We start from the raw sequence: 24,964 nt of genomic DNA on the forward strand, positions 1-24,964 counted from the left end.
ATATGCAGAGGAACCATATGTGCGATCTGGGAGCCATAGCACCAACAACTGGCAAGGGAGACGCCCCAAGTCAACATGTGTCAATTACCGCTTGACACATGAAATAGGTTAGTTTCCCCGAGTCGAGGAGGAAAGTGCCCGGAAATAGGATATTCTCGTTGCCGGTTCTTGGTGCGAAATCAAGTATACGCCGTGTGTGCATCATGGGGAGATTCCCATTGATTCTGTCGCCAGTCGATGGCAACAAACTTTAGTGCTGATTTATGGTTGCGGTGCGGTTAGAAAAATATGCAGGGGAAAAGTTTTCGCCAGAGGGCATGTGCTGGTGGAAATCCCTTTGGCAGCCAGCGAAGCGCGAACTGCGAGTCAGCATTGCATATGCAAATTAATTGGTAACCGCAAAAACATAATTACCGGCAGATATATATGTTTTCCCCACCAATCAAAAGGCTTCAAGAAATTAATCAGAACCGTCTGGCATGTGTTTGTCTGTGATTCAAAGGTAATTAAGTAAAATTAACCACACAGTCGACTGTTTGTTATTAATTTTATTAATTCTCCCAGAATTAATGGAAAGGGATACAATTAATCACAGCCAAGATTAGTTAAGTGATTGCTCATCGTCGACTTTAAGGAACAGCGAAAACAGAAAGGCAACTGCGGTAAGGGAATAGGGATTATCTGATAATTACTTCACCTATTTAAATGTAATACTACGCACTTGACATCAGTGAGCAAAGCCAGAGAAACGGAGCCAAGCAGCTGAGTTGCATGAAAACCGGCAGTAACATATTGCCACTTACAGATCCAAGTCTCCCAAAGGTCATGATCAGCAGTAAAACCATCGTCCTGGCAAATAAAGAAAGATGTTAATCTTGTTTTTGTTATTATGAATATCAAACCTCATTAGGGTGGGAAATATCACCACAGACATTCCAATGATTGTAGTGGCACAAATGCCCATCATGGTCAGGTAAACGGCGGAAACCATCATCGTTACCAGCGAAGTCTTCACAAAGTACAGGCTGCCCACCAGGAAAATGCAGATGAATAGGAACACCTCTGTCAGGAGCTCACATAAATAAATAATTCAAATGGAGATGCAAATTCGAATTGGAAATGTTTCCAATTGACATTATGAAACGAACAATAAATCAATGTTATTAGCATAGTCATTGAGGTATTTTATAATATTTAAGACTCGCGTTGCATCCCAAGTATAAGTACAGTACTCACTCAGTATGTGATTCGAGACCACTTGGAATCGCATTAAGGGAAAAATGATCAGAAAACCGACCAGACCAATTCCAGCTACCGTGATGTTATTCAAGTAGCTATCCGGATCATGATGCTGAACGATAGAATTTATTACCTTAGATTCTGGAAGCCCATAACAAGCGATCTCCTACCCACTAGAGCGCACTCCACCCTCTTCTCCTCCTCATCCATGGATTTCGCATTTGCATTGTGTTCCAAAACGGCGCACATGCTCGTGTCATTCGCACCCAAAGTGTCCATGGCGTTCATCGTGGCAAAGATCTGTGGCAGCCACAGACGCACGGAGTTGACACTAGGATAATGTATATACAAAATGCAATCACATAAGATACCAAAGATACCTACCACATAATCTGGCAGAAATGCAGGCAATAAACCTGCAGTGAAATGGCCAAGTAGGGACTGGAGAACATAGGCTTCAGCTGCTTGAATCCATCGATGAACTTGCTCTGGGCCCGACTAAATCTTTCCTGGAGTGTTGATGGCCGACCAGTACCATCAAGATCATCAGACCGATCGGGCGTGGGATCGGTGAGATGTTTTATCTGTTAAATTAATAATAAATTATTTTGAAAAAAAAAAATAGGAAAACGTATAGAAAAATTGTTAGTACCGGATAGCTCTCTCTGCTCTTCCGCTTGTTCAGCTTGTAGATGCGCTGCAAGGAGTCCAAAGCCTTTTTATAATTTCCCTGAGACATAAGGAACTTGGGGCTCTCGGGCAGGAAGATGTGCAGAAAACCGCTGAGCAGACTGGGCGCCGAGCTGACCGCCAGGAAGACCTGCCAGGTGCGAACTGCTGTCAGAAAGTAAAGTTCATAATTGAGGGCAGATGGTGAAGGACTCTCACCCACACTTCATCGAGGAGACCGTGAAAAGGATGGGCACCGGTAGCAGCAAATAGGAGAGCAGGGGCAAAATCATCGATCCAATGGAAACACACAGACCCACGAACAGCATGATGTAAGGCCGATGCTTTTTGCCATGGAACTCGGCCAGGTAGCTGACCACGACCGCAAATGGACCGCAGATGCTAGAATGGGGAAGTTCATAGCATAAATGATAACATTTTAATTTTAATTTGGAAAACCGCTTACATTAAACCATCGAAGAACTTGAAGGCCATCAGTTGGGCAGTGTTCTGGCTGAGCGAAGCGCACAGGACGAAGAAGCCATCAAGCCAGCCGCCCGAAATGAGGACGGGTCGGCGTCCAATGGTGTCTGCTATAAATCCCCAGGGCACCGCCGAGATGATCATGCCCGCATAGGTCACCGCATGCAGCATTCCCTTGTCCACGATGCTCAGGTCAAGGTCACACTCGGCGGAGGGCATCACATAGGACAGCGCCGAGGCCGAGAAGACCATCGCCGTGAGGCAGGGTACCGCGCTGCACAGGATGAACACGTTGAAGAGCCCAAAGCCACACTCTGCGATTGCCGTCTCGAAGTCAGCAGGCTCATCGGTATTATCCTTTGCTCGATCCGCCATCTCTTACAATTAATAAGAATATTTTGTTTTGGGGGTGGGCAGTGAAAATTTTGAAAATGACTAGAAAGACTCCTGGATAGTTACGAAATGGAAAGGGACTTCAAAATATTGTGGCATATGGGATTTTAAAATTTATAAATTCGTGTACTTGATACTCAATATGCTTTCTATAACTAAGAAAAATTGAATCAAATATTATAGGTAATAATTATCGCTAGATCATTGTTTTCAGTACATTATCTCGTTATGTTCCTATTTCTATGCAATTTGAGAGATACTTATGCATTTCCAGAAATAAAAGGCATGCCAGCACTCATAATTAGCAATTTTATTCAATATTTTAAGATTAAGAGGCTAACATTGAGTGCACATTTGGTGAAAGTTCGTGTTGTTTGGGTTTCACTAATGCACTCAATCTGATAAATAGCATCCACTTAAAGGATGCTACGATAAGTCAATTCAGGCAGCACTAATTTCCACTTTGTTTAATGTTATCTGTAGTTGATCACTCACCTGCCAATTTACCTGCCAACACAGCCACCCACCAAAACGCCAAACCAACTGAATACCGCCTGATACACTTAATTAGTGCTAATGAGATTTGCATGTCTCCAACTTCCGCCGTCTTTTGTCCTTGCCCACCAGTGGAGTCCTTTGAGGGATCCGCAGATATGTATTTGCCCCCATCTGGCTTAAGCACGTAGGAACTTGAATGGAGCTCTCATAACATCGTAATTTGTACAACAGTAAAGATATATTTGGTTTAATTACTTAGGGTATGTATAAATAGTTGTTCAGCGCCTATCTTATCCAGTTGAGTCGTTATCTCTAATTTGTAAAACTAAACAAAAGCTAATGTCGCAAGATCCGATTCTAAATGGGCACTCCTAGGTCTAGTTTTTATTATCTTATTATTTGTATTTCTTATTTTGTTCTAAGAAAACGTTGCCTTTGCCGGATCAGGCAGAGATATTGACAGGATGCCAGATACTGCAATAAAATGAGATAAAAATGTTGTAAAAAAATGATTAGAGAGTAAACTAACTTCAACTTACATATCAGCACTGAGGACACCATTATAAATGGTGGCAAACATCCGGTTTGAACGAATACGGGGAAGAGTAAATTTCCGGACAGAGCACCAAAGCGTCCACACATCATGGCAATGGCAACAACAACGGTTCTGCAAATGTTAACCTTTCATTTAATACGATTTCGATGTCATTAATGGAAAACCTACCTCAATTGTGTGGGAAACAGGGCCACCACAGCACCCAAAAGTGAAGAGACAGCAATTCCCGTAATCGTAAGAAAAGTCGCAGACACAATGAGTGTCATTAGACTGCTCACGGAAAAGTAGAGCATCAGGCCAAAGGTTCCCGACAGAAACAATCCGTAAGCTGGAAAGTACGTTATATGAAGTTATATCACCAAAGAGATATACAATTTCGGGAGCAACTTACTCATCATGCGTTTTGGACCCAGAGCCCGCAAGATTCCACCGGCAAAGAAGTAGCCCACAAAGCCCGTGGCCGAAACAATAATGTTATTCAGATACATGTCCATCGAAATTACCTTGGGCTATAAAAATAAATTAAGGGGCTAATTTTAGAAGCTTTATCAAGAAAGATCACTTCCAGTTTGCATGTAACTATCAAATAAACTATTGTAGTATACAACTTCCACATTTATAAACGATTATGGTTATCTTTCGTTTTGTGTTCAGAGATAGCCACGTCACGATCACGATGACGAGGCGTTAAGTGAGATTGCAGATAAGCCCAATCTACAGATCCAGACCATAACTAGATCTGCTATCTCCAAGCATTATCTGCAGATCAAAACCAGATCTAGATCTGCTATCTCCAAGCACTATCTGTCACCTACCTCGGAACAGGCGTCGGCGTAATTCAGAGCTGTCTCAGCCGTCTGATTGACGCTGAACTCGAGGATGGTGCACATGCTGACATCCAATCCGTCCCCGGCGTGCAGGGCCTCGTACTCCGCCATGGAGGCGAAGAGCTGCGGCAGCCACAGACGGATGGTGTTCATGCCCAGGAAGATGCCGAACTGCATCACGTAGCAGCAAATGGCCAAACCCAGCAGGGGCTTCCTGACCAGCGGCTTCATCTGCTGCAGCCCGGCTCGGAGGCTCTCAGCCAGGGTACGAGACTGTCGCTTGGTTGGCACCTCTCCGGATTTCTCCTCGATTGTGTAGATAACCTCGTTCTGGGCGGCCTTACGATTGGGCACTTCCTGAATGAGAGCTTTTATCTGTAAGGATTTGATTTCGTATTAAATTTTTAAACACTGTCTATAGTTTTGAATATTCTCATACGGGATAGCTATCCTTGGGCTTGCGAGTGTTGACATGGTAGATCTGCTTAAAGGCTTGGAGCGCCTCCTCGTTCCGTCCTTGGGCCATTAAAAATCGCGGACTTTCCGGCATGCTGCAGAAAATCAAACCGCTGATCAAACTTGGAATGCCCAGCACGAACAGGAAAATTTGCCAACTGTGGACTGAGTTAAAATACATTAAATTAGAATAATCTAACATTTCAATAAGTATGACGGCAACGTACCTTGCAAGCCCCAGAACTCAAAGTCCCAATCTCTGGGAAAAATTCCCCAGGCCAAAAGAGGTAGCGAAACCGTCGCCGTAGAGGTGACCATGCCCACGATCATCAGAACAGAGGATCGGTGCTTGGGTCCGTGCATTTCAGTCAGATAGGTGAAGAGCACAGCAGCCGGACCATTCACCCTTTAATAAAATATAAATTAACGATTAAATTATAAAACTGATTACTCAATACTTACACCAAGCCCCCCAGAAACTTGAACATCACCAGCATACTGAAGTTTTGACTCAAGGCACTGCCAAAAACGCACACAGCATCGATCAGATAGCCCCAGTAGAGGATCTTTTTGCGACCCTTCGTATCTGCCAGATAGCCCCAGGCAATGGCCGAGATGGTCATGCCCGCGTAGGCCACCGCATTCAGCACACCTTTGTCCTCCAGAGTCAGACGAAGATCGCACTCGGCAATTGGCAGGATGTAGGACATTGAGCTGGACTCGAATATTGCGGCACTCTGGGCGGGAATGGAGACGATCAGCAGCATCAGATTGAAAATTCCAAAGCCAGCTCCTTCGATCGCCTTGTCGAAGGTGGCAGAACCTTCTTCCGTGGGCGTGGCTTCTGCCTCCGCGGTACTATCTGAATTACCATCAGCATCCTTGTCATTTTCTAGTCCTAAATCGATAAGAGGGCTACTTATTCCATGGGGCTATAATTTCATACCACTAACACTAAACTTTTCCACACTTGTTTAAGGCACTTATGATAAATTTCTAGAAACTCAGATTACGACTAATCACATAATTTTACGTCTATTTTTCAGTGTCATAAAAGATTACGCTTAAATTTGTCACAATAAACACATTTCAGTTAATTTGCGACTGGTTATTACATGATACTTCTTAAAAACAATGCACTTTTTAAGGAAGCTCTGTTTTATTGGGTTTATAAGGTTTTTTCTACTCCATCGTAGTTAGTTGCCAATTATTTTTTAACCCTTTACCTTTGCTTTTCTCTGGAATCGCTGTTTTAATATTCTTTTCCGACATCTTAGCTATTACTGTTTGTCACCATGGGTTTTCACAATCGGCTTGCTCTTGAAATTGATTGTTCAATTAATACGATGCAGTTCTTAATTAAAAAGCGCAACCACAAGTTCTTTAAAAAATTAAGTTCAAAGTCAATGAGTTAAGGGTTTTCAAAATATTCCTATTCAACCGACTTGCACACTTGCAATGCTGCACGAGAAATGATCATCTAGAGCGCATGGCACCTCCTTTTATCGGAGATTACTTCAATAAAAGTGAAGATTCACTTAACTACATCTCTCTTATCGCGGGCTTTACAATCTAAGAAAGCTAATAAACGTATTAAACCATGTTTATTTAGAAAAACACGTTGGATTTTGTAAAGGGCACAGTGAGTTAAAAAAATTTTAGGGAAAACATTATACTCCAGTTGTGAATGAATATCTCTATTGACTTTTTAATCATGTTTATCAAACAAAATTAGTAATTTTGATGAAACTCCATACAAATTCATTAAAACCACATATGTATATGTACATTATGAAACGCACTGTACGAGCATATTTCGGCTAGCCACGATGATGCCATGCGGTAGCACCCATTAAAAGTAGGAAAACGTGTGAGGTGTTCATGTCTCATGTCATGTCACATGTCTTTACAATTTTTACAATTAAATATATACATTTATATTGTTATTCCTATCCTGAATAAATTGTTCTAGATAGATTATTAATTTATGACATTTGACTATATTATTACTCCACGCTGACTACGTCATTTTAATGGTGAAATTTGTGGGATGCTTAATCATGAGCCTTTATCTCGGATCTTATCTGTGTAAAGCTTATCTCAAAGATGACTTAACACATTAATTCCCATTGAATGAATTACTCATTAGACGTGCAAGATTCTCATCCCACAATTGGGGTTTTATTTCTTATACTAAAAGGAGTTATAAATATGAGGAGCTCTTTTTTCCAAGCCATTCACAATGATTGACACTATTTCCAGCGTCGATGTCCAGTCTTTTGCCAACTCAGCTTACTCGATAGCGTCCACAAGCTTGCACAACATGCGATCGTGCTGGTAACTGGGATCATTCTTGGCCGCCGCATTCGCCTCCAACGGATCCACCTCCGTCTTAATCTTTGCTCCGCCGCTATCGTCGTCATCATCTAGAACCGGCAGAGCTGAGAAGGCGGTATTAACGATCTCGCGCACACGTTCCAAGTGCTTTTGGAAACGGGCGGCGGTCTCAACGCGCTGCCGCTTCTGCATTTCCATCATGACGCGCAGCGTTTCCCTCGCCTGATGTGGGCGAAATTCATTGAGGAGGTGATGCATGTTGACGAACAGCAGACTGATATCGTCAATCTAAGATATCAAATGAGTGTAATACAATAGATGCTACATTTTAATGGGTCAATTGACTCACCTTTTCCGTGCGCCGCGGGCTGTCAGGATTCAGGATAAGAAAGTCAATGAGATCTAGGAAGTTGACCAAGAGGGAGTGGTTAAGCTTCTTGAGCTCCTTGCGCCGATCGAAATGGATGGGGATCAGTCGCTTAATATTCTGGGACTCCAAGCTGCGGATCATCTCGTCGTTGTTGTACTGGATGCCAAACATGCTATAGACTTCGTGCTGCGCCGGCGGCGGCGGTGGGCGTGGCGCTCGGTTGCGGCGGATATTCTCGTCCGTGTAATTGGCGATGTACCGCTCCGGCGGCATCGGCAGGCTGGAAACCTGGGTCTCCTGGTTGGACATTATGAGATTAACAAGTGCGGAAATACAAAAATAATAAATGATTTTTGTTTTGAAGAAGTGATGGCACCTGAGACAGGCGAATCACTCACGATAGTGATGACACTATCACTCAAATTGTTTTCTTAAAAATGAGCACACTAGAGGTTTGAAGCTAGACAATGCAATAATAAGCAGAATTTATTATAATATGTTTTGAGACACTGACAAATAATTTACAATTACAAAAATTAAATTAGATATTAATCGAGCTCGAAATAATAAATGATTCACCGTGCCTAGCTATCGATAACTTAAAGGTGACCATGCTTGCATGCACCCCCTACAGCATTGCCATAGCAATTTTTCTCCGTCTCTTCCCTCATTCGTCGGTAGAGCACAACAAAATAAGAAACACATATATATCTTGATGTGAATAGCTAATTGTTCCAGCACCGATTCGCGCCAATATTCCTGTTCCTGCCAAAGAAATGAAAACAAAACGTAAAACCATAACATAACTGGACCCAACTAAGAGACAAGCCGTGCTGCCTCCACCATTTTGATTTCCCCACTCAGCGTGTGTGCGTGCTTGCAGTGCTTGTGCACGATGCCAGTAAAATGTGCAAAACCGGACATAAAACAAACTTTTCCTAGTGTCATCTAGTGAGCCATGGAGCGGATTTTGCCTGAAGAAGCGGAAGCGGGTAAGCATCCAGAACTTAGGTAACCAACGCAGGACAGCCCCAGGCGTGATCTTCGTTTCCCATTGATTAAGTCAGCGCTATTTCCAGTATACCGCGTGTGTTGGTGCTTCTATGCGAGTGTGTGTGTGTGTGTATGGGGAGGGCCGAAATAAACAATAAAGCGGATCTGCGATTGGGTGTGTGGTTTTTGCTTAAGTAAATCCAATCGGTTTCTATTTAATTCACAGCCTACTTGAGCGAAGCGCGGGAGCAGATATTGGAAATAGCCAAGAATCGGCCGGGAACCCAAGTGGCCAAGTGCATCCGCGCCTACGATGAGCAACAGGACCTGGCCTCGCTAGTCGTCCTCCTCGAAGAGCTCTCCAAAAACACGGACTACTCCACGGACCTACGGATATCACTGGGATATGTGAGTGTTGAAGACCACTATTATCAAGATAAGCAAAACCGCCGAAGAGCAGAAAGATCAAAATAAAAGTGTGACGCAACGTGCGTGGGTTTTACAGTCATGCCTCGATAACTGGTATTTTAACTAAAATTATATAAATGGGTTTTCAAGAAAATCTATTATTTTATTTACAGTGAACACAAAAGCCTGCAGATCCTCAAATACATTGCTTATATTTTCAGTATATTGAAGAGCTACTGCGCCACTGCTTAGGACGAAATGATGTCTCTCGAAGATCGGCCATCGTGGCCGCAGGAAGTGCCCTCCAGTACTGCGGCAAGATCTATGGAGACCGAGTGGAGTACCTGTGCCAGGTGGTGGAGCACCAGATCGAAGCCCTGCTCACATCGGAGTTGCAGAAGGAGACCCCTAGCGGAAGTGCTGCGTAAGTTTAACTCAGAACTGAAGAGTTAAGAAGATGGAGAAAGACAAGGCCACGTGCTCCCCACTTGTCGCCATTGCTGGCTCTTTTCGGTCCAGAATTCCGCTTATCGAGCTTCACTTTACGCCCCCTTCGGCTTTGTTTGCATTAATATCACAGAAGCCGGCTTGCCGTTAATGGACGATAGGGCACGTTCTCGTGCTTCCAAAAACAAATAACAAACAGAGTATATAAAGAAATGAGAAATTAACCAGACAAGTGAAGCTAAAAACGTAGACAGTTCATTCATAAAAATAACAAGTTATTCAGAGATAGATCACATCCTAAATAAATATTTTTACATTATAATTCACTTAAATTCTTTCTTATCAGCCGGCATTAAAGAATTTGGGGAGATTATTTGACCTAAATGTTGAAAGTCTAATTAATTTTAAAGATAGCACCAGTATTTTGATTAAACATAAGATGATTTCATTATAATATTTAAGTTACATAATAATCAGTCCTTTAAAAAAAAGAAATCTTATCCTCTTTTAATCTGCATTTAGCGATATAATAATTGTTTTCCTTTCATATTTACAGACCGGAGAAAAACGAGCGCAGGCCTGAGGAAACGCGCAAACGTCACCCTAAAAAGCTAACTAACAAGGAAGTTGATCCCTATTTGCTCACGTTGGAACCGAAAAGGTTTAAAACCATGTCGGACGACAAGCGCTTCAACGCGGCGGGCTTTGTAAAGTGCACGAGAAATCGGACGATAGAATACCTTTATCAGGATCACACGCCGCCCAACCTGTGGAAACACGCGCCAATTGTGGATCCTCACAATCCCTACGACCAGGATGAGAAAAAGCAATACAAAATGTTTACGTATCACGTAGAGCATAGATACAATACGCTTCTGCCAGATATTCCCTTCGAAAGGCTGAATCTCATTAAAGAATATGTTCACACAAATCAGGTGAACACCACTGAGATTCTTAATGAGCACATGACCACAAAGGAATATCTGGACGAGTATATTGCGCTGGAGAATCAAATGCTAGCAGCCCGCTATGGAGCCATTGTCACAAGGAGAAGAAGATTGGTTGATTCCGCGAGATTTATGGAGGACAATTTGGATGAGGGACTGGCGAAAAAAATGTGCATGGACAAGAATCTGCCAATGGACACGAACGAAACTGTTCTTATTGACCAATCTTTGGTGGATGAAAACAGCAGGTCGTTAACCACAGCCGAGTCTACGATGGGCATCAGTCAGGCGGAGAACTCTACTTTAAAGAGTAGCGAAGTCGAGGCGACTTTAAGCGTCAGCCATATAGAAAACTCCTTAAGCGATAGCCAAGAAGAGAATCCTCCGCTGAGCAGCACATTAGCCATTAACGAGTCTAGTGTTCTCGACAGCACGAGAGTGGATCCCATAAAAGATCTCACTCTAGATGAACTGTTGCTAATCGATTCAGGGATCAGTATGGAAGAGCTTTCCGATATTCAAATGCATACAGGTAAAGCAATGGCAATCCAACGCTCGCCAAGCGTACTAAGGATAAGGGTTTTTTTAATCCTTTATTTTTTGATTTCAAATACTTACATATTTGTTTTTCTTTACTCTTTTATTTTGGCACTTGTCAAACACTTGCATCCCTGCATTGCATTTGTCACAGCAGGCCAGTCTTTTGATGATGAGGGTGTTGTTCTTTCAGATTTAGAAGATCAACGCCAGTTGTCGCCCATGTTGCAGATGGTTAGCCCATCGATGGAGGCAAAAACGCTCAATATCATTGAGATGGATGCTGATCTTATCATGAATGTTCCAAGGGAGGTGAGCTATCCTATTCTGCTGAATGTTATGGGTCTCCCCATAAAACGCCTGCGTCGGAAATGCATCTTTAAACTTCCACCTGAGTTCGACTTATTCAGGCAAGCAGTAAGTGTTTTCAGTAGTTACATCACTGTTGGAAAAAAATCTTGAACTGCATATGTGTTTTATTTTTAGCGCCTTCCTATTAAGCGAGAGGGACAACAAAAATCCCCAACCACTCCCAGAACTGTACTGCAAATTGGAAGAGAGGCTCCCCAAAATGAAAGAGAACCCGGCTCCCCCTGTAGTTTAGAATTTGATGAGGACTTGAGTAAGTTACTTTGCCACACTATGTCACGTCGCGAAACTATCTTACATATCTTACCAGATTTTCTGGGTTTCCGCCAACGTCGACCCACATTTGACTCGGGCTTCGATATCGAAGAGCCGCGTGTATCAAGTTGTGTCTCCACTATCGGAGAAGTTAAAACTGAGCTTGAAGATGAGATTGAAGCCAACACCAATAATTTAACTGACGCGAGCGCCAGCGACGCCTTGAATGAGAATGTGAACGATACAAAGGAAAGTGGGCTGGGAGATTCACTAGCGCAGGAATTAAACGCTTCCACCGAACCCAATGCGGAAAACAATACCGCAAATTCATCGCAACTTGAAGTGACTGCTACAGAATCCTCCGGAACGCTAAGCGGACTGGAAACCACAGTGGATTTAGGAATGGAGAGCGCGTTAGTTAGTTCTGTATTGGATTTAAGTACCGAACCGAGTGCAATGGATAGTAACATTATAAATGTCACCCAACCTGACAATTCAGACCTAGAGATTTCAACCGTGCAGGACCAAGATACCTTACATGACGAAGCAGATGCAAATGATTTGTCTGCTGAAACACCCAATCCAATTGCCGACTCAGCAGTCGACGACTGCTCATTGGTAAATATTGGATATAAAATTATAAAAAAAATACTAACGTTGTCCATTTAGATCCGGGACTGGCATAGACGATTGGCTCCTGCTTTGGAAGCAGCCCATGAACGGCAGAATTTCAATATTAAGGACTTGGGCACCGAGATCCTGGACATTTGCAAGGCGGGCAACAGAACAGCCACGTTAGCCGACGTCATGGCTGACAAGGATCCTAGTATCATGTGTCGCTACATGCTGGCTTCCCTGGTACTGGTAAGTTAATGCGTTCAATCAAAATGCTGTCCTTCGATAAGCAATCATTTTTACACTCCTCATTTGCAGACGAACCACGGAAACGTGTCTCTGGATTTTGAAAATCGCGATAAAAGTAAGCCCATCGACATGTCTCAGTTTCGAATGCATTTAAAGAGTATGAAGCGAATGGAAATTAATCCCGAGGACGACGTGGGCAACATAAATGCTGCCCAGAGCAAATCGACGCCGAGAAGTAAACAGCTAAATGATTCAGCTCACAAGCCACGAACAAGCACGACGGCATCTGCACCAACAAAACGAAAGTCTGCGGAAAATTCTTTATCCGAGGTGTTTGCTAAAACTGTGCGATTGATACAGCCCATCCCAAAGATGTGGCCTACTCCTTCTGATGCCGACTCGGGGATATCTTCGATGGGCTCATCATTGGCATCGACAGCCCGCCTGAAGTAGTAGCCGTGTTTCGTCTTAAATGTGCTTAGTAGTTCTTTGTAGATAAGATTCCTTGCGTCCTGACCCAGTAGTAGAGTCTAGTTTGTGTGCCCCCTTATTCGAATTCAATTTTTATGTATATTATTTTCAGGCCGAGAGATCAATGCGCTTTCCCATGCGGTACAACAAGATCAAGAGGCTGCATTAGATATATGTTCTTGCCAGATTATTTACCCGCAATCGTGTACAAATGTAAGTTTTAGTTACGTATTATTAGGAAGCTTGCAATAGAAAGAATGCTTTAGCTTAAGCTTATCGATGTATGAATCAATATTTCTTTAGAGTAGTAAACCAGTATTATCTAAGCTCGATTTTCCTAAGCATGAAGCCGTTTTTTAGTTTTTCTTTCACTTCACTTTTTTAACTTTTTACGACGCTTTTAGTTGCTTATGAAATTTTCACATTTTTATTAATTTCTATTTCTTTTGAACATTTTTGATTTATTTTACTTTACCTACGAATAGATTTATTTCGTATTCTTATTATTTCTATGATTTCCTAAAAATTTAACACTATACCTCCTTTGATTTAGAACAAAAATAGACAAATGACTTTTTGATTGACGAAGCGCGTGTTTTGGAAATCCTCATGAGCTGATAGTACTAAATTCAAGTACCTGATCTCGTCTGTACAAAAGTATAAACATAAGAACTCTTCGGACATAAGACAAAGTTCAAGATAAATTAAGGATAAAGTGTATATATACGTATGTATTTACCAGAGTGCAAGCTAGTGTCTATTTACAATCATTTTAAGATATAATGTTTTTTTCGTAAGTATAACGTGTAGTTCTTAAGGAATAAAACGGAACCATGCAATTACTTAATGTGTTTTAATGAAAGTAAGTCGGCGATTCTCCCAATGCTACTCCGAGTCGCTGCTGCCTGACTTGTGCTCCTCCTCTTTCTTCTCTTCAGTCTTGTAGTGGCGATATTCTTTCTTGAGCTCCCACATGTTCTTGTGCGGGTTCTTCATATTGTAATCGCAGACATCCTTGAGAATCTCCTTCAGGTAGCTAATCGGCTGGTTGGTGATCTTGACCAGATCCTTGATGTTATAGTATTGATGCTTCTCGAATGCGTGGAAGAGCATATCCATCACGGCATTCTTGTCGTCGCGCGCCTTCTTGCCCTCGGCCTTCTTTCGCTCCCGATATTCAATCTGCAGGAATGGAGGAGTTATATATACATATATATTACCAAAACAGAGTGTATTATTGTTCTCACGTTGTGTGCGTGGTCTTTTACAGGCTTAAAGTTCTGCACGATTTTGTCGATAGGCTGCACACGTCGCTGTGGTTCCGATGCCTTGCGTATGGACTCCAGCTTTAGTTTCATGTAGCAGTTGTCGGCGATGGGTCGGCACTCTAGCTTTTGCACAATCCTGCCCTCCATATACAACTTTTCGTTATCCGGCTGTGCCGCCGAGGTAGTCGAGTTCTCCTTGCCATCGGACGGTGCCATGTGCGAGAATACGCCGAGCGTCTGCTTGGTGACCTGCGACACGTCCAGGATGTGCTCGGTGGGTATTTTCTCCTCGGGATCTAGAGCCAAAACGGCGGGCGTGAGGGAAAGCGAGACCTGGGCCTTTTGGCCAGGTGTCTTGTTTATCCGGAGCTTGCCCACGTCCATGTTCGTCGGCGCCTTCTCCCATTTCTGGGCAATGTACTTGGGCACCTTCACCAGCCATACGCCTCGCCCAGCATTGGACAGGTCCAGGTCCTTGTCGATGATCTGTGTCTTTTCCTTATCCTCCTTCGACATTCTGTTTGCTTTAAATTATTAAAAACGAATTTGCAAAGCCACTTGTACCGTTTTCGGCTTTGCTTGTTGTTGTTGTTTTGCCGTAAATTTAGTGCGGTCGAATAAACAGTTTCGAAAAAATGCTAGTTTAGTATATCACGGTATTTTTCTTTCGGTATTTATTCGTTATGTTATTATTAGGCGCCAAGTTTGAAAAAGTCCGAAGTGCAGATAACGAAATAGAACTATTTACATATCTGAATTTTATATAGTTAGCAAGAACTTTAGAACATAAGAAATAACTTTTATAATGAAATGTCTTAGAAAGAATATGATATCTTAATTTTGATTTATTCAGCAAATTTTATGACTAAATTTAGAACACAACATTGTATTGATTTAAGATGAATTTATGAATTGATGTGACACCTTATCCAGCATTATCCACCCCATTGCCCTATTAAATTGTTTTTCTAATATTTTTATTGTTTTTTCATTCTTTTTAAATTAGGTTGACAGCATGGTGATTGTGTAGAATCTATTCCTCCTCCTCTTCCTCGTCCTCCTCCTCCTCCGCATCGAGATCCTCCTCGTAGCTATTACCACCAGTGGGGGTAACATTAGAGCCGAGCTCGATGATCGGTTCCTGTTCCTCAACGGGCGTGACGGGCTCTTCGACCACAGGCTCGCTGGTCTCGTTCTCGTTCTTCTGGATGGCCTGCAGTTCCTGGGCGGCAAGCTCGGATTCCTGGCGGGCGATCTCGGCCAGCTCGGCGGCCTGGCGAGCAAGTTCTCCCTCACTCTCCTTCTCGATCTCCGCCAGGCGCTCCAGCTCCTGCTCACGGACACGCTGCTCCTCCTCCAGGCGAGCCTCTTCAGCGACACGAGCCTCTTCGGCGGCCTTTTGGGCAGCTTCTTCGGCGGCACGAGCCTCCTCTACAGCCTTCAGTGCGGCTTCTTCGGCGGCCTTTTGGGCAGCTTCTTCAGCCAGACGAGCCTCTTCGGCTGCCTTTAAAGCGGCTTCTTCGGCAGCCTTTTGGGCAGCTTCCTCGGCGGCCTTTTGGGCGGCTGCCTCCTCTGCTAGGCGAGCTTCCTCAGCAGCTTTTTGGGCAGCTTCCTCGGCGACCTTTTGGGCGGCAGCCTCCTCCGCTAGACGCGCTTCTTCGGCAGCTTTCTGGGCAGCATCTTCAGCGGCTTTTAGGGCTTTAGCTTCTTCGGCTGCTTTTTGGGCGGCAGCTTCAGCCAGGAGAGCCTCTTCGGCAGCGATTTTGGCGGCCTCCTCGGCAGCCTTTTTGGCCTTAGCAGCAGCCTGCTTTTCGGCCTCAGCCGTCAGGCGATCCCTCTCCTCCTTGAGAGCCCTTCGGAAACATCAAAAATTTAATAGGAAATGAGCTATGAGCTGGTGTAGGTAGTGAGCACCCACCTCTCTTCCCTACGCTTGGCTTCATCGGCTTTCTGGGCACGCTTCTTTTCCAAGTCCACCTCGTCGAGAGCCTCTTCGTTAACGGTTAGAAGACGCTCCTGGCGCAGACGCTGTTTCTCCTTGGCCTCCACATCGAGGGGATCCTCCAGGGGCCTAGGGGCAGAAAATTTTCTAGATGGACGGTTAGGATCCAACTCGGCATCTGAAATGTAATGCTTGTCAGAAGAGCCTTCACCACAGTGCCTATGCATTTGTATCTTATTTTTCATTTTACATTAAATATCCTTCACTTTGTTGTTCACTCGGCTAATGTCATTATACATTATACTTATACTTACAATACTTACTCTTAGGATCGGCGATTGTTGGTTTTCTTATAGACGAGGCAAGGAAAATTGCAGATACAGTAGACGCCAATGTTTTAGAGTATTGTGTGGCATTAATGGGAGTTTTTAAAAAGTTCTGGGTATGAAGAATTGAACCAAAATGTGGTTAATGGGTTAAGCATACATACATATATACATCTCAAAATGCAAAAAAATAGTATATGAAGTAAGCTACAATCTTGAAGTGTTGTACTGTGTAAATTTGCGTCAATTTCGATGTATTTTATTATAATTCTGCATCAATCCATTAGTCATCTTTATGTGCAAAAATGTGGGCCGATGTAATATCACCTATCAAAATAGCAAAATCGCCACTTTCTAATCCTTTGAAATCCCATCTGAAATAGACCCGATATGCAGACCTTTTACAAAATACGACCCCACAAGGAAAGAATTGCGTTTAGATCAGTATTTACAAATTAATATATTGATACATATTTGTAAGTAACTATCCCTAAAATGTGTTTACATATGCATGAACAAAACATTGGTTAACAAAATTCGCGATGAAGTCCATATCTTACAAATGCCAAAAAGTATGCACATGAAGTATTTAATAGTTCGTAATCAGTGATCATGAAAATATATAATTTAATAGTCAGCTTCTTACTTAAGTTACAACAAATTGAAAGAGAATGAATAAGTATCTACATTTTGGTGAGTCACATGAAAAATGTTAGTATCACAAGTGATGCGTTGAATTTGTTTAATATTTTTATTATTTCGATCTTCAAAGCTGTTCTGATCTGATTTGTGTGTAAGTATTAGTCTGAGTAGTGAAAGCGCCATATTGTGTCGATATCAAGTGTTCATCTTGTAGATATCGGCTAATTGTCTACCACGCAAAAGAAAGTCTTTTAGATTGGTTTATTTAAGAAAGAGAAGTGTATGTCCATACAAAAATCAGGCATGTTATCATTTAGGCCTCAACTTCAACAGCTTCAACTGGAAAGAATCAATCAATCATAAAACGTATAACGTTAGTGAAATACAATGAACTGAACAATTCAGGATGCAGCAACCAAATATGTAAGTTAGTTACAAATGAATTATTTAATTTATATTCTAAAGCACCGTATTAAAAAACATCTTATCTTGAACTAACAAACGTTGTACGTTAACAATAAATTTAATTGGAGAATACACTGAAAGAAAATTATTGGACAAGGGGATTACGAAGAATTGTATGAATTGATATTGGTCCAAGCCAATCTATAAATTTAATTTGAAGCTCCTGGTGCTCGTAAACATGTTTTTTTTTTCAATTGTTTTTTTTTAGGCAATGCTGATTAATTATTTTATATTTTGATTGATTTTTGATTGTGAAGAGGGATTCGCAGATTTATTCTATTTGAATTGGGATACTAACAAAAATTGAGCAATTTAAATTTTGTAAAGGAAAAAATGTAGTGCATATCCTTGTCCTTACAAATTCATCTCGTAATGAATGGTAATCTTTTGGCGCCAACATCTATTACATTTATGCTTGAGTGATACATATATACAGGTGTCATATTCAAGCGCAATATAAGAACACAAACAGTACTTACCTTCCTTCACAGGATCTTGGGATTTCTTATCATTCTTCCAAGTCGGGTGTCTAAGGTACCAGGACAAGAGGTTAATATCAGTTCGAACTTTGTCCGTATCGTACAACGGACTTCTAACATTATAGGCCTTGTCACCGCAAATCCTTACTGATGCAAGATGACTTTTACCTTTTGTTATTTAATTGTTTAAAGAATGCAATTTAATAACCATTTGCTATACATTTAAGATATCTAACCACATTTGTGAACAGAATACATAGTGCAGTAGTCTAACATTTACGTTTCGAAACAAAACTTACCAACATATTTCACTGCTGGCCTGGGGTAGTGCGAAATATTGTGAACTTCCTTGGCAATATGACGGACAGGATTTGTGACACGGGCCACATAGGCATCTAGGGCCAGTTGCGAGGCCGGCTCATAGGTGTAACTAAAAAACATATATACATATATATGCATATATTATATATAGCAGAAATATGCTTTATCTAACAATATCTACAGAACATAATTAAGGGAACATAATTTTTATTTTTAGCAAATCATATTTATCCGTCATATCATTGCACCGAAATTATGCAGGCCCACATGTCGTATGCACAATCTCGGCACAAAAATGAAGAGTGAAACGAATGCGATTATTTTCTATGCCAAGGGCCTTCTAGTTTCAAGAATGTGCGCCAAATTGTTGCAATGTACATATATAAACATAAATAATTGGTACCATGTAGGTGTTATTGTATCTATTTTTGGCTTCGAAAGTGTCCTCATTGGAATGGAATGTGCTCAGATGCCCATTAGGTGGTAATTACCCCTACTTACCCAGTGACGGGAAAGGGAGTGCAGCTACGTGCACGGCGCACCACGGGAGTGTGCAAGTCACGAATCAGAGATTGCGCGCGGTTGCGAATCCGGCTTGTTTCCTCGGAGAAGGTCTGTAATATCAATTCAATGTTAAAGGGGGTGGGGGCCAAATCGAAGGAAAAGAAGTCTAGAAGCGAGGGCCCAGAACAACACTACTCCTGGTTCTGTGTGTCTACGAAAGCAACGTGCTAAGTACGCTGGACCAACTTACGGTAAAGGGTTCGGTATTGAGGTAATTGGTCAGGGCGCGGGCACCGTAACCAGGCGGCAGCCTCTTCAGATAGGAGGGCACAGAGCGAACCGGGCTGGTGATGACCCTCACCGGCGAGGGGGTGATCCTCAGCGGCGACAGCGAACTGCGTGGGGCATACACCCGGGTGACCGTGGTCGGGCTGTAGGCGTAGGACGGCGTGTACGTGGTGTACGATGTCGGGATGTAGGTCGAAGTGTAGGTCGATGGCAAGTAGGAGGGGCTGTAGTAGGTCGATGGCGTGGTGTAGGAGTAGGTGGTGCGCTCCGGCGATGAAATCACTCGGGTCGTCGTGCGGACAACGCGAACAGGCGATGGTGAGTGTATGACGCGGGACACCACGCGGGCAGGCGAGGTTACCACGCGGATGGGCGAGGTCACCACCCGGGTTGCGCCGTAGACGCGGCGTGGCACCGAGTAGCTCGAGTAGATGGGGTAACTCGACTTGTACACCTATATGGCAATGGTTTCAACATTAAGACAACATCGAATATGCAAGGTTCGGTGATTATGATTTGATTAGCGGAATGAGAAAGCAGAGAAAATAAAAAAGAACATATAAGAACTAGAAACAGAAACGTAAACCATATGTTCGTGATCTCTCCATTTAGGCAGTTTTGTCTGCCTTATGATTATGGAAGTAGTCGATTTTACATCACAAAAATGATGATATATGAAATGATAATAAGTAAAGAATGCATCTTGAAAATGCTTACTACTTTCAGATTATTTAACGTGGGATCGTGGGATTTACCCAGAATAATTTCTATTTTGATTAAATGGATTCTCTAGTGCTTTAATCTAAATAAGACTATGATGTGAGGGCTTATTACTAACCGAATCTGTTTTTCCAGTGACGATGATGTGATGGATGTGATTGAACAGTGTGTGATATAAGTCAATAGAAAAGAATAGTAATAATCCATAGAAAGATGGATGATGACAAGCGATGTAGGCGATAAGGATGAAAACCAAATACTTACACGAGTTACTTTCTCGACCGAGGGGTACTGAAAGTAATACAAAATAGAGCAAGTCATGTTTTGGTTCAAAAGAGTTGACAACTCTCATATATTTCTTGACAGAAACGGTTTAGATTTCCTTATCCTAATTTGTGTCTTCAGTATGAATATCGTATCGACCTCTATATATGTTCATTTCAAGAAAATATAATGCTACGTTCATTTGAGATAAGACCGTGTTTATTTTATTGTATCACAAATATGTTTTAACATGACTTCTTGAAGGTTGCAAATACACACAGAAATTGTTGATCTTGTTCGGTTAATCTAGTCTATATGCGAAACTATTTGGGCATTAGTGGTGATTAGTCCAAGTCAAAACGAAAATACATCATCATTGAAAACTTCGTATACAAATATATATATATATATATGGGCACTCAAGGTTAGCGGGTTAAGTGGATTATTTGCAAAATGTATATATTTATATATATATATAAATTCAGAACAATGACGTATTAGTGGGCACCATAACATTCAAAGCCGTGGACAGCCAACGCCGATCCTTTGACGCTGTGCGTCTCCTACACGTGGTAGGAGAAGTGGCGGTACTTGGTGCCGCCGGGCAGGTTGCCGCTGGTGGTCGAAGAATAGCTGTAGCCACCGGGTCCGGCGCCAGTGGTGCTGGTCCGCTCTGTGCTGTAGTTGTACGAGCCGCCGGGACCGCTGCGCGACGTCTTCTCCACAGTCGACGTGTACGTGGAGCGCTCCGGGCGGTACGAGTGCGGGTTGCTCGAGTCGTAGCTGCTCTTCTCCACGGACGACTTCGAGGTGTACGAGTAGTCCGAGGAGGCCCGGCTGCGGTGCGAGCCCGGTCTGTCCGTGCACAGGTCTAAGCGTGGAGTCTATAAATTCCGATTTGATAGTGATATAGAGATAAGGTTTGGTTTGGTTTTGGTTTTGGTTTCTATTTCGGCATTGGCAGCACAAGCATCATAAAAGGATTAAACTTGCTCCTGCTGCTCCACGAACTGCTGTATGCAAATGGCCAAAGAACGCAAGGCGACTCAATTGGGGAAATTGAAACATGTTCGAACTGTTTTACTTTAGAGTTAAGAGCTTAATGCAACCATCTATGCACACAAATGCTATGAGTCTATGAATGAAACGTTAGATACATGGGTACACAGAGAAAAAAGCACTGACCGTTTGTAGTTGGAATCTCATTGAACAATTTCTATAGAGCGTACTGCTAAAATGGAAATATTTCGATTACAACGTATTCTGGATAGAATGTCTAAAAGTTCTACTTTTTCTCTGTGTAGAGTAAAAACTTGTTCAGTGTTTAGTGGGTTAACACAAGATTATATGGACTATGGCTAGACTATATGTAGGCCTATCATTATTTTGAATGCATTTTCAGTTTTTTTTTTGTCTGTTTTAGTTGGTTATGTGTCCTTAGATACGACTAGGTTCGTTCGACTAGGCTTCGATTGGGTTCGGGTTATCGGTTGGGTGAATAGGATGATGCTCCCCTAGTAGGAGTACTTGGTGACCATCGCGCCCGACCTCTCGTTGCGGTAGGTCTCCCGGCGAACTGGCAAGGACTCGGAGACGGCGCGATGGAGTCGCGGCAGCTGGGCGTCCAGACTGTCGCGGAAGGTGCGGCCGGCGGTATTGCCACCCGCCTCCACGGTGTCGATGTGCTGGCGCACCATGCCCAGGATCCGCGTCCGGTTCTTGTCCCGGGTGGAGACATACGGCTCAATGGGCTCGTAGGCCAGCTTGTAGTCGGGCTTGATGGAGGCCCGATTGATCGGATCGAGGATCGACCGCTGGCGCCGCTCGAGATCGGGACGCCGCACTCCGAAGGCGGTCACCGGATCCGAGATGAGCGACGGCCGCGGCACGAACGGAACTTTCTCCCAGTCAATTGGTGTTCTCTTCGTTCTCTGTAATGCCCAAAAGTCCACAATTTTGTTTTTAATTTCTGGGTCAGCCGGGGATTAAGCTGTGGCTCAGTGGTTAGGTGGTGCAGCGAACGGGGATCTCAACTGGGCGGTGCGGTGGGTCAAAGTCATATGTACGAGTATATACAGTACGCGGGCGGGGCATTTATATACAGCTTCGTTGGGGCAGTAGTTGAGTTTGGTATCAGATCGCAGTGCTGGGTGGGTCAAGCTGTATCCAATAACATCGAACATCCTTACATTATGACACAAGATGCATAGCTACACATGTGTCTGAACCCTAGGGTGGACCTGCATCTCTTTTGGTTTGCACAAGCCTTAAACAGATATTACGTATACGCAACGTTGCTTGCACAGTTGGGCTGCAGAAAGCTAGCCTACTTAACAGGTTTCTATTGAAGTGCAGTAATGAAAATTTAGATTTTGTTTTTCCAAACGGTCCACCCTAGTCTAAATACACATATGTATATATGCATATTGATACGACGTAGTGTGGTTGTGAGTAATGTGCAATGGGAGCATTAAGATGGAACACAAACAGCAAACGTATATATATTTACAGCAATTTAGCCAAGTTTATTTATCAATTAAGCCAGTTACCCTACATTCTAACCCTAAATACCAAAAATTAAATCTCAATAAAACGTATTTCATAGATACACATCAAAGTAGATTGCCGTTTTCATTCATCGAATCATCAAGTTATCACTATAAATTATAAACAGCGAGTGCTTTTCAAAATGTATATGCATGGCACACAGAAAGTGTCCAGACAAGATGGATCTCTTGGGGATTCGATGTACCTACATATATATCCTTGCTTTGGATTATCATCACATTGGACAGTCGAAAAAATGGGCATTTTCTTATGTTGTTCCCTCTAATTTTCGAATATTTTGCGTTATTTTGTTGTAGTTGCTTGCCATGGCATCGGTTTATTTGAATATATTATGGAAATCGGAAAGATATTTTTAGGACCAGCAAAGAGCGAAATGCGCGCGCATATAGTATTACACATACAAAAAGCAAATCCACGGCCCGTACAAAAACAAATTATCGAGAGAGCTGTGGCTCCGTATGAGTTTCATCGCGAATTCGCATGTGTTTGGAATTCCACTCGCCCATACATATGTATATATTCTAAACATTTTTGGGCACCAGACCATTAGACCACCAGACCAGACGGACCTCAGCATTTTGTAAATAATAATAAAATATAGAGATAGAGAAGAAAATGTTCGGCCTCCGCTAAATTCTTAGTTCCCAAAATGTATTTAGCGTGTTATATTTGGGAGGTGAGTAAACACGTATATCCGAAAGAGATATGAAGATCATTGCACAGCAATAAATTTGCTGAAGATTCAATTCCCACGATCGCGCGAAAATTGCAATCTTTTCACACTCGCATCGTTTTGTCAGAATATTTTGTCACATATTTATTATTTCGGTCTGGTTTAATTATGGTTAGACGACTGTGCAGGCACATAACTCAGATATACATATGTAGTATTCAGTGTAGTACGAGTACACCACAACCATTGTGTGAGAGTTATTAAATTGTTAGAAATAGGCTTATGTATGAATTACTACACAAATGTTTACACTGAACCTGAAAATGCTATATATGTACAACATGGGCAGAACGTCTAGGTGATCATTAAATATAATATCTCTGAGCACAAGGACATTCCGTTGCGAAAGACCAGCTAGTTAGGTACTGTAAGTTCGATACGATATTCATAATTGGTAGACACTTTACATTCAAACGTGTTTCAATTTCTCAAGTAATCTGCTCGCTTCTCAGAATGATACCATTGAGTACAGCAAGTGGGACACAAGCGCTTAAAACTGAATTCTTGTGACTACAGATTCGATTAGCCATTAGCTAAGTGCTAACAGCAAATAGTTAACTGCTTTCAAATTTGTCAAATTTATCCTCAGCGTTTTTTGCAATCACAGGTTAGTTTATTCTTGAACTGCTTAAGTTTCGAGTTTGGCAACTGTACGCACAGATATATTTCACAGATTTAAATCGAGGAAAACCACACTACCGTATGTCAAGTAAAGTTCAGATTCTATTTCGAAGGGCTTACCGTAACTGCGTAGGAAGTTGTCACCGGCCTCGAGGAGTAGGTTCTGCGGGTCGTAAATCCACTTTCGTAAACCATGTTGAGATTTTTAGATTTGGATGCTTTGAGAGTTTTCAAATAGAATTGTTCGTTGGATTTTGGTTCGGATATATCGTCGTTGCGTGTTGTTCACTTGACGCCCGTTCGAGTTGATCTGCCTGAGAATCGCACGGAGCACTTGCTTATAATTTTTTGATTTTCAAAATTTTCACAGCCTTCGATCCCGCTCTCTCTCGCACGTTCGGTCCATACCTCTTTCTCTATCCATCTCCCAAATGAACTTATTTTTGGAATTAAGAAACATTGACATCTCTCCTCGCAAAAGAGCGAGCGAATTCTGTTTACATAAAGCCAGCACTTTTCATACAGTTGCGTTCGGAAAAGCCTATATACACATGAAATGTACCGAGTCTAGTGCTCCCAGGATATAGAGCCCTTATCTGCGAAAACAGACGTCACGGATTTCTTCCAGAACTTTATAGATAAGATTAGAATCTGTATTTAGCATGGGATATGACTCGAATTGATGATGATGGCATCTGAAGATG

General features: G+C 42.5%; 8 protein-coding genes and 2 non-coding genes across 19 annotated transcripts; 2 read left to right on the forward strand and 8 right to left on the reverse strand.

Annotated features, from left to right (window-relative positions):
* Nucleotides 1-534: 534 nt before the first annotated feature.
* CG14691 (uncharacterized protein) lies at nucleotides 535-2,838 on the reverse strand. Of its 3 annotated transcripts, none has more exons than NM_141755.3 (9): nucleotides 2,375-2,838; nucleotides 2,132-2,310; nucleotides 1,892-2,073; nucleotides 1,624-1,823; nucleotides 1,414-1,570; nucleotides 1,237-1,351; nucleotides 903-1,062; nucleotides 722-849; nucleotides 535-657 (listed from the first exon to the last, which is right to left on the reverse strand). In NM_141755.3, the coding sequence occupies exons 1-9, from the start codon at nucleotides 2,764-2,766 to the stop codon at nucleotides 602-604; spliced, it is 1,569 nt and encodes a 522-aa protein (NP_650012.2). In that variant the 5' UTR covers nucleotides 2,767-2,838; the 3' UTR covers nucleotides 535-601. The 3 variants fall into 3 exon arrangements, with proteins under 3 accessions (NP_650012.2, NP_001262466.1, NP_788633.1); NM_001275537.1 differs by having other exon boundaries at nucleotides 903-1,025; nucleotides 1,410-1,570; NM_176456.2 differs by having other exon boundaries at nucleotides 903-1,025; nucleotides 1,237-1,311; nucleotides 1,373-1,570.
* A 661-nt stretch (nucleotides 2,839-3,499) lies between these two features.
* Nucleotides 3,500-6,602, reverse strand: CG31272 (uncharacterized protein). Its single transcript, NM_141756.5, has 9 exons — nucleotides 6,348-6,602; nucleotides 5,584-6,019; nucleotides 5,349-5,527; nucleotides 5,105-5,286; nucleotides 4,654-5,040; nucleotides 4,230-4,347; nucleotides 4,007-4,166; nucleotides 3,822-3,949; nucleotides 3,500-3,756 (listed from the first exon to the last, which is right to left on the reverse strand). The coding sequence occupies exons 1-9, from the start codon at nucleotides 6,391-6,393 to the stop codon at nucleotides 3,701-3,703; spliced, it is 1,692 nt and encodes a 563-aa protein (NP_650013.3). The 5' UTR covers nucleotides 6,394-6,602; the 3' UTR covers nucleotides 3,500-3,700.
* asRNA:CR45015 (antisense RNA:CR45015) lies at nucleotides 3,877-5,484 on the forward strand. The gene is made up of 3 exons (NR_125132.1): nucleotides 3,877-4,326; nucleotides 4,664-5,042; nucleotides 5,112-5,484.
* A 672-nt stretch (nucleotides 6,603-7,274) lies between the features above and the next one.
* On the reverse strand, nucleotides 7,275-8,236 carry MED7 (Mediator complex subunit 7). The gene is made up of 2 exons (NM_169357.2): nucleotides 7,808-8,236; nucleotides 7,275-7,746 (listed from the first exon to the last, which is right to left on the reverse strand). The coding sequence occupies exons 1-2, from the start codon at nucleotides 8,135-8,137 to the stop codon at nucleotides 7,414-7,416; spliced, it is 663 nt and encodes a 220-aa protein (NP_731500.1). The 5' UTR covers nucleotides 8,138-8,236; the 3' UTR covers nucleotides 7,275-7,413.
* Nucleotides 8,237-8,351: 115 nt separating this feature from the next.
* Nucleotides 8,352-9,001, reverse strand: asRNA:CR45016 (antisense RNA:CR45016). Of its 2 annotated transcripts, NR_125133.1 has the most exons (2): nucleotides 8,654-9,001; nucleotides 8,352-8,593 (listed from the first exon to the last, which is right to left on the reverse strand). The 2 variants fall into 2 exon arrangements; NR_125134.1 differs by having other exon boundaries at nucleotides 8,352-9,001.
* Nucleotides 8,514-13,960, forward strand: Cap-H2 (Chromosome associated protein H2). 4 transcript variants are annotated; one of them, NM_206471.2, is made up of 10 exons: nucleotides 8,976-9,229; nucleotides 9,451-9,653; nucleotides 10,233-11,155; nucleotides 11,354-11,577; nucleotides 11,647-11,782; nucleotides 11,840-12,402; nucleotides 12,454-12,648; nucleotides 12,718-12,763; nucleotides 13,232-13,332; nucleotides 13,673-13,960. In NM_206471.2, exons 3-10 carry the CDS (start codon nucleotides 10,348-10,350, stop codon nucleotides 13,697-13,699), a joined length of 2,100 nt encoding a protein of 699 aa, NP_996193.1. In that variant the 5' UTR covers nucleotides 8,976-9,229; nucleotides 9,451-9,653; nucleotides 10,233-10,347; the 3' UTR covers nucleotides 13,700-13,960. The 4 variants fall into 4 exon arrangements, with proteins under 4 accessions (NP_650014.2, NP_731503.2, NP_731502.2 ...); NM_141757.2 differs by adding an exon at nucleotides 8,514-8,820 and having other exon boundaries at nucleotides 9,048-9,229; nucleotides 11,315-11,577; nucleotides 12,718-13,960; NM_169359.2 differs by adding an exon at nucleotides 8,514-8,820 and having other exon boundaries at nucleotides 9,048-9,229; nucleotides 11,318-11,577; nucleotides 12,718-13,960.
* Nucleotides 13,826-15,008, reverse strand: TfIIFbeta (Transcription factor TFIIFbeta). The gene is made up of 2 exons (NM_079581.4): nucleotides 14,367-15,008; nucleotides 13,826-14,301 (listed from the first exon to the last, which is right to left on the reverse strand). The coding sequence occupies exons 1-2, from the start codon at nucleotides 14,901-14,903 to the stop codon at nucleotides 14,005-14,007; spliced, it is 834 nt and encodes a 277-aa protein (NP_524305.2). The 5' UTR covers nucleotides 14,904-15,008; the 3' UTR covers nucleotides 13,826-14,004.
* Nucleotides 15,009-15,204: 196 nt separating this feature from the next.
* Nucleotides 15,205-24,578, reverse strand: CG45076 (uncharacterized protein). 4 transcript variants are annotated; one of them, NM_001300346.1, is made up of 7 exons: nucleotides 24,381-24,578; nucleotides 20,339-20,365; nucleotides 19,317-19,808; nucleotides 19,064-19,176; nucleotides 18,541-18,671; nucleotides 16,306-16,507; nucleotides 15,205-16,240 (listed from the first exon to the last, which is right to left on the reverse strand). In NM_001300346.1, exons 1-7 carry the CDS (start codon nucleotides 24,453-24,455, stop codon nucleotides 15,421-15,423), a joined length of 1,860 nt encoding a protein of 619 aa, NP_001287275.1. In that variant the 5' UTR covers nucleotides 24,456-24,578; the 3' UTR covers nucleotides 15,205-15,420. The 4 variants fall into 4 exon arrangements, with proteins under 4 accessions (NP_001287275.1, NP_650015.3, NP_001287276.1 ...); NM_141758.5 differs by having other exon boundaries at nucleotides 15,370-16,240; NM_001300347.1 differs by lacking the exons at nucleotides 15,205-16,240; nucleotides 16,306-16,507 and adding exons at nucleotides 16,657-17,636; nucleotides 18,242-18,409.
* On the reverse strand, nucleotides 20,401-24,578 carry fau. Its single transcript, NM_169361.3, has 2 exons — nucleotides 24,381-24,578; nucleotides 20,401-21,222 (listed from the first exon to the last, which is right to left on the reverse strand). The coding sequence occupies exons 1-2, from the start codon at nucleotides 24,453-24,455 to the stop codon at nucleotides 20,902-20,904; spliced, it is 396 nt and encodes a 131-aa protein (NP_731505.1). The 5' UTR covers nucleotides 24,456-24,578; the 3' UTR covers nucleotides 20,401-20,901.
* On the reverse strand, nucleotides 20,543-24,578 carry CG45078 (uncharacterized protein). Its single transcript, NM_169362.4, has 2 exons — nucleotides 24,381-24,578; nucleotides 20,543-22,269 (listed from the first exon to the last, which is right to left on the reverse strand). The coding sequence occupies exons 1-2, from the start codon at nucleotides 24,453-24,455 to the stop codon at nucleotides 21,853-21,855; spliced, it is 492 nt and encodes a 163-aa protein (NP_731506.1). The 5' UTR covers nucleotides 24,456-24,578; the 3' UTR covers nucleotides 20,543-21,852.
* Nucleotides 24,579-24,964: the final 386 nt, after the last annotated feature.

Source organism: Drosophila melanogaster, chromosome 3R, assembly GCF_000001215.4.
Source record: "Drosophila melanogaster chromosome 3R".
Lineage (NCBI taxonomy): Eukaryota > Metazoa > Arthropoda > Insecta > Diptera > Drosophilidae > Drosophila > Drosophila melanogaster.

Coding starts and splice junctions, on each gene's coding strand:
- CG14691 (NM_141755.3), bottom strand. CDS start 2,766: ATGGCGGATCGAGCAAAGGATAATACCGATGAGCCTGCTGACTTCGAG. Junction 1,571..1,623: donor CATTTCTGCCAGATTATGTG/GTAGGTATCTTT, acceptor ACATTATCCTAG/TGTCAACTCCGTGCGTCTGT. Junction 1,063..1,236: donor GGTCTCGAATCACATACTGA/GTGAGTACTGTA, acceptor AGCTCCTGACAG/AGGTGTTCCTATTCATCTGC.
- CG31272 (NM_141756.5), bottom strand. CDS start 6,393: ATGTCGGAAAAGAATATTAAAACAGCGATTCCAGAGAAAAGCAAAG. Junction 5,528..5,583: donor AAGTTTCTGGGGGGCTTGGT/GTAAGTATTGAG, acceptor ATTTTATTAAAG/GGTGAATGGTCCGGCTGCTG. Junction 3,757..3,821: donor GGTGTCCTCAGTGCTGATAT/GTAAGTTGAAGT, acceptor ATTTTATTGCAG/TATCTGGCATCCTGTCAATA.
- MED7 (NM_169357.2), bottom strand. CDS start 8,137: ATGTCCAACCAGGAGACCCAGGTTTCCAGCCTGCCGATGCCGCCGGAG. Junction 7,747..7,807: donor GCCCGCGGCGCACGGAAAAG/GTGAGTCAATTG, acceptor TTGATATCTTAG/ATTGACGATATCAGTCTGCT.
- Cap-H2 (NM_141757.2), top strand. CDS start 8,787: ATGGAGCGGATTTTGCCTGAAGAAGCGGAAGCGG. Junction 9,230..9,450: donor TACGGATATCACTGGGATAT/GTGAGTGTTGAA, acceptor TTATATTTTCAG/TATATTGAAGAGCTACTGCG. Junction 11,783..11,839: donor AGAATTTGATGAGGACTTGA/GTAAGTTACTTT, acceptor ATATCTTACCAG/ATTTTCTGGGTTTCCGCCAA.
- TfIIFbeta (NM_079581.4), bottom strand. CDS start 14,903: ATGTCGAAGGAGGATAAGGAAAAGACACAGATCATCGACAAGGACCTG. Junction 14,302..14,366: donor TAAAAGACCACGCACACAAC/GTGAGAACAATA, acceptor CCATTCCTGCAG/ATTGAATATCGGGAGCGAAA.
- CG45076 (NM_001300346.1), bottom strand. CDS start 24,455: ATGGTTTACGAAAGTGGATTTACGACCCGCAGAACCTACTCCTCGAGG. Junction 18,672..19,063: donor ACTCCCTTTCCCGTCACTGG/GTAAGTAGGGGT, acceptor TATGTTTTTTAG/TTACACCTATGAGCCGGCCT. Junction 16,508..18,540: donor GCCAGCAGTGAAATATGTTG/GTAAGTTTTGTT, acceptor ATTACATTTCAG/ATGCCGAGTTGGATCCTAAC.
- CG45078 (NM_169362.4), bottom strand. CDS start 24,455: ATGGTTTACGAAAGTGGATTTACGACCCGCAGAACCTACTCCTCGAGG. Junction 22,270..24,380: donor CAACTTCCTACGCAGTTACG/GTAAGCCCTTCG, acceptor TGGGCATTACAG/AGAACGAAGAGAACACCAAT.
- fau (NM_169361.3), bottom strand. CDS start 24,455: ATGGTTTACGAAAGTGGATTTACGACCCGCAGAACCTACTCCTCGAGG. Junction 21,223..24,380: donor CAACTTCCTACGCAGTTACG/GTAAGCCCTTCG, acceptor CGGAATTTATAG/ACTCCACGCTTAGACCTGTG.